At 41.1% G+C, this 14745-nt stretch overlaps 1 protein-coding gene across 2 annotated transcripts in view; it reads right to left on the bottom strand.

Moving 5' to 3' along the window:
• Positions 1–287: 287 nt before the first annotated feature.
• Positions 288–14745, bottom strand: part of LONRF3 (LON peptidase N-terminal domain and ring finger 3) — a 36433-nt gene continuing 21975 nt past the window's right edge. The window contains exons 7-11 of one of the 2 annotated variants that reach the window (XM_084870366.1): positions 12319–12440; positions 9780–9938; positions 6442–6604; positions 5272–5421; positions 288–2238 (exon numbers count right to left, since the gene is read on the bottom strand). In XM_084870366.1, coding sequence (XP_084726492.1) covers positions 2083–2238; positions 5272–5421; positions 6442–6604; positions 9780–9938; positions 12319–12440 — 750 coding nt within the window. In that variant the 3' untranslated portion in view covers positions 288–2082. The remainder of the gene's footprint in view (positions 2239–5271; positions 5422–6441; positions 6605–9779; positions 9939–12318; positions 12441–14745) is intronic. The other variant, XM_084870367.1, reaches the window with a different exon arrangement.

The raw sequence follows: 14745 nt of genomic DNA on the forward strand, positions 1-14745 counted from the left end.
TGAGTATTGTGAGTAAAGGTAGCATTTTATGCAAATATAGGGCCCTGAAGAAATTTCATAACAATGAATAATCTAATCATATATATTATTTGTTGAGTGTGTCCTAAACCACTCTGCTAATTGGTTTACATATATTACCTCATTTGATGTTCATTACAACCCTATATGTGGTATTTATCATTACTATTTGCCAGATGAGAAAACGGGGGCTCAGGGGAAAAAAAGTTAAATCACAAAAGTAACACATCTAGCAAGTGGAGATGCTTATGACCTTTTTTTTTTTGGGGGGGGGGGGAGAGGGTTTACATTTATACTAGACAATAAGAAACTGTTATGATTACATGGTGTGCACCAAGTTGGAGGGGTAGTCTGTAATATTATGCTCTTGGAGCTTTTTAGTGGGCAGTATCCATGCCTGTCCTTCCATTCTTTATCAGCCCAGTCTGGCTCCAAACATTAAACCTGGTAACATGATGCTCTGACAACATAGCATCCATTAAGAAAGTGCAGATTATCTCATTTTGTTTTTTCTGTTTCTGGTCACAGGTGGTGATGCAAGAAATCATAGTGATTATTTGAGGCATTAACCTCTCACCTTAACAGAATGGACAGGCTCAAGTAAACAACGCACTGCTGCAGTTCTGAATAATAGGGTAGAGGAGGATGGTTATTTTCTTAAATGTACAAACGGCATGATTCACTTCTTCCCTGCCCTAATCTTTTCACTCGTCATTATAACACTCCCATACATATGCCATTTTTCAGTTTACCTGGCACTAAAGGAACCACACTAACTCTAAAGCAAGTTAAACCAGGGCTCACTCTTACCTCCTTACCCACCATTCTTCCCTATATTGAAATCTTTGGCTCAATGGAACTAGGAGGAAAGGCAACTGTTAGATAAAATCATGTATTAGCTTTTTGTTTCCTTTAAGAAGATTAAAAGACCAAAATGACAGTTTGGGTTGTTTTTTAAGCATTTTACCTTTTCTACCAGCTTCTTTGCACTTTTCATAATGGACAGTCTTTCATCAAGTATTTCCACACATGCTGGCCAGGCTGTGGCCCTCAGAACCCTGAAAAGAGGCAGGGTATGGAGGCTAGTTGGGACTCACTGTGACATGCCAAACTGAAAACCATCTCCTTAGAAGGGTTATTATCTTGCCTAAAAAGCCCATTCCTAACTGAACTGGGGAGAGATTAGAAACATAGAATTAGATCTCTCAGATAAATGTCTGCAATAAAAGGACACTCTTCTGATTCATTGCTTCGTTCTAGAAAAATAATTCTTTCAGTCTTGCTCTGTATAACACATAGAAAATGGATGATTTTACTTTATCCTGGCTAATTCTACAACCTATGGCAAATCCCTTAAGTATTTTATACTGTTCCTGTAAGCATCCAATTGGATAGATACAAAAATGGTTCAAGAAGTGGGATCAAACCTAGTAGAAAATGGTTAAAGCAAAAATGGCACATTTCTAGTATTGTTACTTCCTTCTAGTTACATGGTTAAATATATCAATAAATAAAGCAAGTGAATTCAGTAATGTACACTTAAATAGTTACAAACATACATGTAGAAAAAAGGATACAATAGTGCAAAAAATAAATTATTAAAACCAATAGGAGTATAAATATTATTTTATACAATGCTTTATAAAACCTGAACTATTTGGAATAGGACCTCAAGTCAGTGAAATAATGCAGCAACATTATTAGTATCTTTGCTTCACATTTCAATCACACAGTCATTCACTGATGAAAGAAAGAGAATTCAAGCAAAACCACTTCAAACTTTCAGAAAATTTTATGTCAAGAGCAATTTTTTTCTGCGCTCTCTAACACCTCTGCTGTGGGTATAGTTGTGCAGCGTGTCAAGAAGTATCTTAACACAGAAAGTTTCTAACAAGTCACATTATTTGGTCTTTCAACTGAATTTCTCTCTGTAACCAACAGCAGGGTAATGCCTCTATTTGATACTTCCTTCAGTTAAGCTGTTATTGCAATTAGATATATTTACAAGATGACTCCCCTAGGCAGTAGAGAGGGTAAAAATTCCTCTTCATCAATCCACTCTCACTAGTTTTGGTTTCGTGCTATAAAGGCGAGGATGCGCCGAATGCCATTCAGTCTATCCTTCAAGGACCTCATTGCTAGGAACGGAAGCTGAGCACGGCTTTCCAGTGGCAGAACTGCTAATATCCACCAGCACCAGGCTGGACCATTTGGGTTAATCTGCAACAGAGAAACAAAATGATTTCATCTTATTCCTGTGCAATTGACATCAGTGTGCAGGTTTTCAAAGTAGCAAAGTAAATATCCCAGGTGAAACTGCTTCTGTGTGTAGCAGAGACTGATAATTGTTCCTGTACCTATTTCCCCTTATCTTAGCTGGGTACATAGCCACCCAGAAAAAGACAACAGTTTTCAACCTCCCTTGCAGCCAGGTGAGGCCATCAGACAAAGTTGTGGCAAATTAGATGTAAAGGGAAGTGATATGTGTGACTTCTGGGTCATGCATGCCCTAGGAAGGGGGCACATGCCCTCCACTTTCCTCTTCTCTCCTTTTCCCCTAGCTAGAACATGGACATGGTGGTCAGGAGGACTAGGGGAACAGTCAAAGGGTGGTAGAGCTTTGTGAGGATGAAACCTGTAAGGATGGAATGACCTCATAGAACAGAGCTGCCCTAGGCCTCCTGGACATATATGCCTGCTATCTTGTTTAAGCTAGTTATTTTTGGTAGTTGTAAAGGAAGCAAATCAGTATCCTAACAGATTCACTATACTTCCTAGCCAGTGTGATTTAAAAAGCTGGAATATCCACTACTCAGTCTCTTCCATTTCTAAGATTCTATTTAAGATCCTTCAGACTGATATATGCAGCTTGTGGGCCTTCAATTTCCATGATCCCTTAGGCTTTGCATGTCTCTTAACTCACTTCATTTCCCTGCTTCTGGCTGAAGGCACTATAGTCCACATATGCTATGTCACTATATAGGGCCACAGTTACAGTTAGCTTCTCTCCTGAAACCAAGCCTGTGGTGCATAGCCCCAAAGCCCAGCAATCTCACTTCACAAAAATTTCAAAAAGGGGACATCTGTAATACTTTCAACAACAAAGATAATACAAATAATAATAAAAATAAAACACATTCCCATAAGAAATGTATCCTGTGCCCAGGATACATTTAGTGAAATGGATCCTTTCACTAAAGACTTTCCCATCCCACACAAACCTTTCACCAAAATTCTGTTTTTCAGCAGCTGCCCAGGAATGCATTTTAGACATTAGTGATTTATCTCCTACTAAGCTCGAAATGAGCTTTCTGCTCCCAATTTTCTGAAGGCTGGTTTGGGGACTGTAGTGAACCACATTCTGGTCAAATTACCTACATGTGGGATTATCTGTCTCCAAACTGGTTCACTTAATTATGCCCCAAACCTCACTGCCCTCTTGGCTTCTCTGTGCCTCCAGCTTTAGTTGGATTAATTTTTGTCCCTCACTGCAGTCTGTAATATACTCTCCCTCCTATTATCAGTTTTGAATATTAGATGGACATATTCTGAACTTTCTTCCCTAGGATAGTTAACGAAGATATTTAAGCTGATGTTAATATCTGACTATTTCTAACAAGCCTTCTCCCAAAGCTTAGAACATTTTTATTAACGTTACCACTGGCACTGGCGCACTGTCTGGATCAAACTGGATGTAATTTTGGCTTTTTGTTTGTTTGCTGTTGCTGCCAAAGCAACACGATAACAGTCCCAATAAAAAAGGAAATGAAACCCCAAGTTTCAGCTTTCTGTTACGTATTGAGCCCTTATGAATCACTCTGTAGCATCTGTTTTTTTTTTTTTTTTTGGTAGAAGATGCTGTTATCATTGCTGATCGCTATTTTCTGCCTGACCCGTGGAGAATGCTTTCCAGAAGGTGAGTGAAAGGGAACATTAAGTTCTATCATGAGCTTCCTCAGAGCTCTGCTGTAGTCCTGAGTCACAGTGTCCCAGAACGCGGAGCTGGGTTATTTATTGGGAAGCACTAATTGGCCTTTCTCCCTTCAACATTCATGATGTTTTTTTATGGGGAAAAGTTGCCACCTTTGTGGTCTGGAGAGAGCAAGACGTTTCAGCCCAGTAGGAACAGGCTGGTTTTTTAAAGCCTCAGAATGCAAAAGAAATAAGAGAATTTAGAGATCTCTTAATCTATCTGCTTCAGTTCAAAGATGGGAGAAAAATGGAGAAAGGGGAAGGGACTTACCCAAGCTCACACAGCTAGAGAGGTATGACTAGTCTTTTGGCAGGGATGTCAGAATACACATATTCTATTTTATTATTGTGAGAGAGTCAGGAATGTGTGTAAGCAAAGAATCCAGAAAGTTCTGGAGGAGGTGATGATATAGGAGAGCCAGCTCAGAATGTGGGAAAGGTGACTGTGGGGAAATATTTGGATATTTAGGATAGTTCCAGTCTTGTCCTAGAAAAAGAGTGTCCTCTGATTTATACCAGGCAAGCAGAGCTTGGTGAATTTTAACCATCTCCAATTTCCTGGAGAACTTCTGGTCTGCAGCTTGATTTCTCAAAGGGAACTGTCCCCCTAAGAAATAGACTGACTCAGTAGATCCCAATGAACTGCTTTCTAGTATAACTCAGCCAATGGTAAATTTAATTACTGTGTCCATTTTCTCAGGTCCTGTTCACCCCTGATGAGGACAATGAAAAGGGTCTAGATCCACAGGACTAGGCATGGAAAGACCCAGGAGTGAAAAGTTTCTGTGGACTTGCAGTTGGAATGTGTTAAGGTAGCTGGCCCTATTTCCTAGCTCCTGAAACAATGTGTGTGGGGGGAAGGAGACAGATATGAAACTCACTGGAAGTGGCAGCCTTTGATCTCAGCTATCAGGACACCCTTCTCTCAAGCCTGGCCTTTATGTGAATCTTGTCACCTGAACACATTGCCATGGTGTGAATCTGGACTCCCACTCGAGGTTCTCCTTTTGATGGTGTCTATGTTCCCATCTCTCATCTGACTTATCTATCAAAACCTGTCTTGGACCCACGTTCTTCTGCTGTACTTTAGTTCCTGGAATTCTGACCTGGGATCCTTTTGGTCTTACCCCTGATGCCTAATGCCCAGCCACACAATACCAGATTAGATTTATCTTGTTCCATGCATTTGATTTGCTAGATGACCACACATCCATCTAATCACAAACCCCAGATTCTTTCATCTGCTGGGGGCAACCAATTAAAAAGAGACACATTATATACCTGAGGATCCGCATCTTTGTCTGGCATTGGACCAAAGTGATTGATTATCCGATTCCTAAGAGAATTTTTGAGCGAATGAAACCATGATGATGCTTGTTCATAGACACAGTTATGTAATCCCATGAGTTCATCATAATCCTCTCCTAGAACCTGAAAGTATCAAAGTGAAAGTGAAACATTCTGTACCTTCTCCATCACTCCTAGAGCCACTATTGGTACCTGACTCTTTCTGAGCATCCATCCTGTCCCCCCTATGGAAAGGCTCACCCACCCAGCTTTCTCTTGTGTGGAATGTGAAAAGCTCCTCAGCCAGATGATGGACTGTGTAAATACTGCTGAGGGTGGAGGAAGGAGAAATATTTGGCTGGGCAAACTGGCTGAAAGAGCAACACATATAGAAAACCAGAAATGCAAACTGGCCTGAGTGGAGGCTTGATCTTAAACTAGGTTATGATGGCTTATGCCTCTCTCCTTTTCATTTTTTACACCTGCTTTCTCGTTGCTTACTGGTAAGAGCGACACGAATGTGCCTGTGTCTCACTTTATAACTTTATCTTCTAAGTTGAATATTTTTTTCATTGATCAAATACTTATTAATAGTGTCCTACGTACTGACTGTAAGTATAAATGAACACAAGTTCATCTCCTCCTCTTCTGCCCATTAGTCCAGAAAACAAAGGATTAAATGGACATGTCATCTTGCTACCTTAGCAAATGATGTATTATTGGGAAGAGCTCTTAGCCAGGTTGCCCATTTTGAAATACAAATGCATGTGTGAATCTCTATGATTATCTCAAAAGAAAACATTTTAAAATATAAATAAATTGATAAAGCAATACACATGTGTAGACCCTGCTCCAGCTATATTCTTTGGTACCCCTGGCAGAGACCTGACTCTTAGCTGAATGGGCCCAAGGGTTGGTCTGGCTTGGCATTTATCATCCACGAATATAACTCAGCAACTAAGCAGGGAAAACCAGGGCAGGGGGAGTGCTCTCACTGCCACTCTACAACCCAGTGACAATCAGGCAGCATTCAATGTTGCGGCACCAATTTGATAAGAAATCCCAAGGCCCCCAAATATGTTAAGGGATCTTTTTGCAACCAATCCATCTGCCAAGCCACAGGAATAACCTGGCTTTGGGATTCTTGGCACTAGCCACCCTTACCTTTTGGTCTTCAATATATTCAATATCGGCTGTGTTGTAGCCATCCCGCTGGCCCTGACGAAGGACCCTAAAGCGCCTCTTGCCCACACTGTCAATCACTGAACGGCCATCGGCAAAGAACTGAACATTTCTGATTTCTAGGATGCAGCCATATTCTGCAAACCTGTTTATTGGAAATAAAGTCAAGAAACTGAAATCTTCATGAGTTGTCTCCCTGGCCTCACCAAGCCATTTCTACACCATACTGTGCCTCAAGGGACTTCTGCCTATTCACCTGTCCCAGGATCTATAGCCACAGCTATACAACAGGCAGTGCCTGTGTGAAAGTTTTTTTTAATATATTAATATGACTGCTGGTATTTATTGAGTATATTCTATGTACTACGATATTATGCTCAGTGATTTTTGTGCATTTTTAACTCACAAACCCAATGATGTAGGCATTCTTATTGTACCCATTTTACAGATAAGGAAACTGAGTCACAATCAAGGTTAAGTAACTTGCCCAAAGTCAAACTTGTTCCAAGGCTGAAGCCAAAACATAACTCAGGCAATTTGACTCCAGAGCCCACCCTCAAAAGAAGTTTTATAGTATATGCCACCCACTTAACAAAGGAATTATCCTGAGGTTCCTTTAAATAGGCAGCCTATCAGAGAGAAATCAAGATGGCGGCATAGGTAAACCCCTAAACTGCTGCCTCACACAACAATTTCAAAACTACAACTAAAAGACAAAATGAACATCATTCAGAACCACAGGAAAGCTGGCTGAGTGGAAAGTCTACAACTAGAAGGAAAGAGGAAAGCACACAGAGAATCAGAGGAGCTGCAGAAGGCTGAGGTACCGAGACATACGTGCAGGCGGTTGAGTGCCTGGTTAGCTTTCTCTAGCGGGAAGGAGACAAAAGCTTCTAAATGTGCTGAACCCCACTTCTGACTGCACTGAACCCCAGTTCCAGGCAAGACTCTGGGGACCCAGGCTTATACTGGGGGAATCTGGACTGTCAGGTGGAAACTCAGAGGAGCCATGAAAGGCAGAAGTCTGGAGGCACGCATGTGTGCAAAGAGAGAACTGACTGCCGAGTGCACTACTGGCTTTCTCTAGTGGGTGGGAAATGGAAGCTCCCCACTGCACTGAACTCCAGTTCTGCATGAGAATCTGGGAATCCAGATTCCTTGGGGGATAAACTGGACTGTCTGGCAGCGGCTGAAATTCAAGGACAACTTACTCTTAGAGGTGCTTGCAGTGATTACTGAGAGACACTGAGACCCAGGGGCCTCATAGGGAAGGGCTGGCTGGAAACCAAGACTGTCTGATCAGCCCTGAGACTCTGCCCCATATAAGCTGAGCAAAGAGGCTTTTGCAATTTTACAAGTCTTGTCTCATAAAGCTGTCTCCAGCACAGAAGTTCTCCCAGCATAGACACAGCTGATCCTCACAGGCAATTGGTCTGGAGGTCAATTTCTCCCAGTTGATACCAACAACAATCAAGACTGTAACTACAACAAGGCTGTAAACAATCCACAAAGGCAGTGTTTCCCAACCTTCTCTCATGATGAGAATCACCTGGTAGAGTTGTTAAAACACAGATTCCTGAATCCCAACTAAGAAGTGCTAAACTAGAATTTTTGGGAACATATAGGTAAAAAAATTGCATACCTAACTTAGTGCTCTGTATATAACATCTGTCTTAGAGCACTAGTTAAGTATACAATTTTACCTATATGTTCCCAAAAATTCTAGTTTAGCACTTCTTAGTTGGGATTCAGGAATCTGTGTTTTAACAACTCCACCAGGTGATTCTCATCATGAGAGAAGGTTGGGAAACACTGCACAAAGGGGTGCACCAAGAGTGTCCACCTCAGGTAACTGGGGAGGCCGAGCCACTTGGCCAAATAGGACACCTAGCATACAAAGCCACCCTACCAATTCAGGGAAAGAGCAAAAATGCGGGGACAAAGAAATAGATGACAAACAAAAGAAATGGAGGAAACCAAATGACTGGATAGAGAGTTCAAAACCATAGTTATAAGGTTTTTCAAGAATTTTTAGAAACCATTGATAAATTTAGTGAGACCCTCAAGGATATAAAAAAAAATATCAATTAGAAATTAAACATACACTGACTGAAATAAAAAATATTATATAGAGACCCAACAGCAAACTAGAGATTTGAAATACAAAGAAGCAAAAAACACTCACTGGGGAAAGCAAAAAGAAAAAAGAATCCAAAAAGTTGAAGATAGTGTAAGAAGCCTCTGGGACAACTTCAAACATACCAACATCAGAATAATGGGGGTGCCAGAAGAAGAGAGAGAACAAGATACTAAAAACGGATTTGAAGACATAATGACCGAAAACTTCCCCCACCTGGTGAAAGAAATAGACTTACAAGTCCAGGAAGCACACAGAACCCCAAACAAAAGGAATCCAAAGAGGACCACACCAAGACACATCATAATTAAAATGCCAAGAGAGCGAATATTAAAAGCAGCAAGAAAAAAACAGTTAATTACTTACACGGGAGCACCCATACAGTTATCAGCTGATTTCTCAACATAAACTATGCAAGCCAGATGGGAGTGGCAAGAAATATTCAAAGTGATGAATAGCAAGAACCTACAACCAAGATTACTCTACCCAGCAAAGCTATCATTCAGAATTGAAGGTCAGATAAAGAGCTTCACAGATAAGAAAAAGCTAAAGGAGTTCATTACCACCTAACCAGTATTATATGAAATGCTGAAAGGTATTCTGTAAGAAGTGGAAGAAGAAAAAAGTAAAGATAAAAATTATGAACAATAAATACATATCTATCAACAAGTGAATCTAAAAATTAAGTGAACTAAAAATATGATGTACAGAATAAACTGGTGAATATAATAAAATGAGGGACATAGAAAGGGAAAGGACTGAAAATTCTCAGGGGAAAAGGAGTGTGGGAAGAGACTGGACAAAAATCATACACCTATGGATGAGGACAGTGGAGGGGGGGAGATAAGGGCAGAGGGTGGGGTGGGAATCAAGTGGAGGAGAGCTATGGGGGAAAAAAGGAAACAATTGTAATAATCTGAACAGTAAAGATTTATTAAATAATAAAGAAAAAATAAAATTAAAAATAAATAAAAAAATAAATAAATAAGGAGGTAAGAAAGTAAATAAGCAGCCTCTCACATACTAAACTGGGAGCTAGAGGGATCCTGATCCTTACAAATGCCTATGGTCATGACCTGGCTAAGTCTCCTGCGTAGTACCTCCCAATCTCCTGGGAAAGTCCTAAGGAAAACCAAAAGCTTTCACCACCCACCTTCCTTGACTCACACAGCTCCTCACTTACCCCTTGACAGGATCTCCAAGGCACATGCCGAACTGTCTTGTGCCTGTCTCAATGCATCTACGAATCATCAGACGGTAGCAAGGCTCAAATATGTGTAGGGGACAAGGAACGGTGGGATAGGCCATAGTACACACAAAAATAGGCACATTCTTATTTAAGCTGTAAGGAAGAGTAAATGACATGATTCTCAATGCAATGGAGCACAACACAGAAAGGCTGGTCACATGTCACCACGTGGTTCCTCCACAGGAAGGTAAGGAAACATTAAGTGTTTGTTGTTGTTGTTTTAAAATATATATTTTTATTGATTTCAGAGATGAAGAAAGAGGGAAAGATAGAAACATCAATGATGAGAGAGAACCAATGATCAACTGCCTCCTACACAACCCCCACTGGTGATCGAGCCCACAGCCCAGACATGTGCCCTGACCAGGAACTGAACTATGACCTCCTGGTTCATAGGTCAGCACTCAAGCAGTAAGCCATGCTGGTCAGGCAGAAACATCAAGTTTTTATGGCTGATAAAAAATACTGAAATGCAACTGATGGTGTGGGCTGAGTCTCATGATGGGGTTACCCTAAGGGCTGAGGTAAAAATGGACATTCTACACAATCTAATTTGGCTAAAGTTCTCTATCTAGTACATTAGCATGGTAAGTGACAGTGATACTTCATATTTTTTTCTTCTTTCATGCTGTCCACTCAACAATCTCTCCAGGTGTCTTGCTGGCAGTATGGGGAAGGGTACTGGTGGTATAAGTGGGCCCAGATCTCCAGAACAATGGTGGGGTATTCCCTACATTTTCTGCACCTCAAATTTGCAAAGCCCCTAGAAATCTGCATGGCAGGTTCAGCTGGGAGGAAGAGGGAGGAACGGAAGGTGGGAGTAATTTAGCTTAGTGATGCTCAAATACACCTGTGCAGCAGGATCACTGAGGGCCCTTATATCCAGACCAGCAGGCTACAATGCCCCCTGAGACTCTTGTGCACCAGCTATGGAATCAGGACCCAGGAGTTTGCCCTTAACAAGTGCCATGAAGGTTCAGACACAAAGCCTGAGGGGGTTCCACCAACTGGGCCAGCTCCTCCTAGACCAGGGGTCCTCAAACTTTTTAAAGTGGGGGCCAGATCACGGTCCCTCAGAGAGCTGGAGGGCCGGACTATATGAACTACTAATTCCTACTGTAACACCTCGGCTGCGCTCACTGCCCAAAAAACCTGGCGGGCCAGATCAGACTCCTCTGCGGGCCGCATGTGGCCCGCGGGCCGTAGTTTGAAGACCCCTGCTAGACCCTGTTCTCATATGTGTCTAATAAATCCAATATAGGAACAGCTAAACCTATCAATAGGTATAAGACCATTTGTCCAAATCTCAAAAGGATTAAATTTAAGATGCCTTTAAATAGAAATGTAATATAGTTCTCTATAGTATATTCCAGTTTTTGTTAATAAGACGTTAAATAATATGTGAGAGGAGGGCTCAGAGAGATTCAAGACAAACTTAAGAATCAGAAATAAAGATAAAGATGCCCGGAGTAGGGGGGGGGGGGGCAATGGTAAGATATGTTCACATATAATACCTTAATAAAAAAAAATGCCCTGAGTAGATGTAATATAAGTCAATGAGGGGGGGAAAAAAGGATTTAATTTCTAGCTTCCCAGGAAAACATGTTCAAAGTGAGAGGGACATTTAGACAGTATAAGCTGGTGGCAGTATATAAATGGTTCTCTACAGGGCAGGCATAAAACCAGAACAGTTTTTGCCACATGGAACCTCATTCCCAGAATGCTGTGAGGATTCCATTGGAGTTGAGACAGGAGGGCAGCAGTATGAGAGGCAGAAATCAGTGACTGCCTCTTGCTTTGTCCGCTAAGTGAGCTGTTCTTCCAGCCAGGCAGAGAACCTGGAGCCCTACTTGCATCCCCATCCTTACCTTTCACCTCTCATCACCTGTACATGGCAGAGGACACAGCACTCTTACAATTACCATTTATTAAATACTTACTAGCCACTAATTCATTTGATTTTCATAACAAGTCCATGAGGTAAGAACTACTATCATCCCCAAACTACCGATGAGGAAACAAGGCCCAGAGAGGTGAAGTGACTTGCCTAGAGTCATGAAATACATTCACTTTGTGGCAAAACTGGGTCATAAGTCCAGGTTTGGCTGACACCAAAGTTCTTAACCTCATAGCACTTCCTTATGTATTTGAAAACAGTCTTCTGGACACTTAAGCTACTTCAACTGACTCCTGCCAGTGACACCTAGTTACTAGTGCCAAAATCTGACCTGGCAGTGGTTTGGCTTATGCTTCTTCACCAGTGTACTGGTAAATGTTGAACAACTGACTTTCTGGGGGTGGGGGAATCCCTGGTGTATAGCATTTGCCAATTTCCATAGTGCAGATACTCTCACCACGGCCAACTTCAAGCTATTGATATGGTATCACTGAATGAGAAGTTAGGATGAAATGTGCATTCAGCTCTATGAACTGATATAAGTAAAACTGAAAATAGAAACATGCATATACATACTTAGAAAGTTCTTCCATTTCCTCTTCATAAAGCCTCTTTCGTTCACTGAGTTCTTCTGGAAGGAATTTGGCTATTAGCTCTTCCATTATAACGTTTTTGTTGTACTTTCTTGATGCCAAGCACTATATGAGGAAGGAGGCAATTGGATATTATGCAGTCATCAGAAAAACACAAAGCACTTCTTATGCAATCAGTAGAACAGTCAAGTTACCCACATATTGGAGTAATTTGGGCCCACACATTAGCAGCTCATACTACAATATCATAATGTATGTATTCTCTGCGTGTTAGAACAGTCAACAATTGGGTGATTACCAGAGGGGAAGCAAGGGTGGAGGAAGTAAAAAAGGGTAAAGAGTGGGATAAATGGTGATGGAAGGAGACTTGACTTTGGGTGGTGAACCCACAATACAATATACAGATGATATAGAATTGTACACCTAAAACCTATATGATTTTATTAACCAAGATCATCCTGATAAACTCAGTGAAATTGATTATTCTTATAATTAGAAAAAAATATTCTAACAAGGGAAAAAGACCTGCATTTATGTTTTAAAAATCTCACTGCTTTCTCAAACACTGAAATTGAGATCATGTTCTTGTCAAAAGAGGGGAGAAATCCTTCCCTTTCCATTTTCCGATTATTGTGTTTATAAGCTCACAGAAACAGTCTCCATCTGAGACATGTGAATGCCTATGGTCAAAAGGTTCAGGGAACTAAAAAGTAATTTTTAATCATTGATACTTTCCTGCCCTGCCCCACCCCCATCTCACCCCAATGCTTGGCTTCTGGATATTTCAAGCCTAAATATTTTTTTGTTCTCTATCTTAAAAAATACACAACTAAATACTGGTGATTTTAAAAAATATATACCATCTAGTTATCACTGAAGTTATGTTATAAACCATGATTTCAGAACTGAACTCAGGCTCAATTGTCACTATTTCTCTCCTCCCAAACATCCCTATCACATGCAAATCCAGGAATCTGTAAGTACAGGGCATTAAACTGTTTGGACCTGGCAATAAAACATCTGCCGAGACTTGCTCACTATGGAAGCTACCCACACATGCCCAGCAGTGGGAGTTCCTGAGTATAAAATTGTTACCTTCAGACAATTTCTCCTTTCCCAGTATGGGCTATTCTGCACTGAATATGATTGAAATAAGATATTTATCTCCCTGGGAATGGTGTAAGTGTGACCTTTGTGAAAACAAAGTGATATATGATAATATCTTCTAGCCCCTAAGTCTGGGACCCCACAGCATCTATCTCCAGGATGTCTTATCAGCCACTGCCATTGTGTGACTGCAGGAGAACCACCTGCTTTGCCTAGTCCTGGTCTTGGGGAAAAGCAATGACTCAGGAGGTAGCCAAACCAAGAAGGAGGTGACTACTGATGCTCAAACAAAAACCAGGAAGGGCATATACTAAACCGTTAACAATAGTTTTCTCCAGGTGAAGAGCATAATGGTGGACTTTTCTTTTTTCTGTTTATCTGAGTGTTGCAGTGTTACCGTAACACAAACATATCACTTAAGTATAAGGACCATGGGCTTCTCACATACAATATGGCCAGCAAATCTCACCCCTTTATCTAGGCAAGGATGATGCTGACCCTTCCTCCAACCCAATCATGCCCTCAGTACTGTCCCACGTGATTATTTCACTCTATTCCCTTCATTTAAAAGTTGGGGTGTTGGGAAAGCTCAACATGTGATTTCTCTGGACCTACGTTCACCTAGAGGTAGTCTTGTGTCTCCACCCTCTCCTCAGGGATGACAGGGGTCAAGCAACATTAATGCTGATTGTAAAATGTGGCATACAAGTCCCTGAGGGAGGGAAAACAAGTTGGACTCCTGGATGTTCTTTTTCTAAAGAAAATCCCTTCAGGCCAACTTGAAAAACAAGGTGGCAATTTGTGTGATTCATTTCAGAGAACCTAGATGCTTCAGAGTTTTTCAAGTAGCCAAGGATCTGCTAATAAATATAGCAGCTTCTGAGGGCAGAACGAGGACCATATTGAAAGTCCGTGAGGTTTCTGCAGCCTTAGGAGTGATCTCTTCAAACCACAGTATATGAGGGGCAAGAGTAGGCCGGGAGAGGTCAATGGGGGGAAAAGGAAACATATGTAAAACTTTCAACAATAAAGAATTTTAAAAGCACACACAGTATAAATGTTGACAATAAAGGGACATCAGGGGTTGTCTAAGTGCAAGCCTAAAGAGAACATAAAATTCACACATTACAGTGAATTGGGTGCCATGATGGGATTAGAACAAGGATCCGTTTATCACCAATTTAATACTTTTGTTTCCAACATGAGCTTATTTTATTACCAACAGTTCATAAAAAGCTAGGCATTGCCTCATTTTTCTGAAGGACATAGTGGAGAGGGGAGGAATAGCTATAAGACAGGAGAA

The sequence above is a fragment of the Pipistrellus hanaki genome (genome assembly GCF_964339955.1).
Source record: "Pipistrellus hanaki genome assembly, chromosome: X".
Taxonomy (NCBI): domain Eukaryota; kingdom Metazoa; phylum Chordata; class Mammalia; order Chiroptera; family Vespertilionidae; genus Pipistrellus; species Pipistrellus hanaki.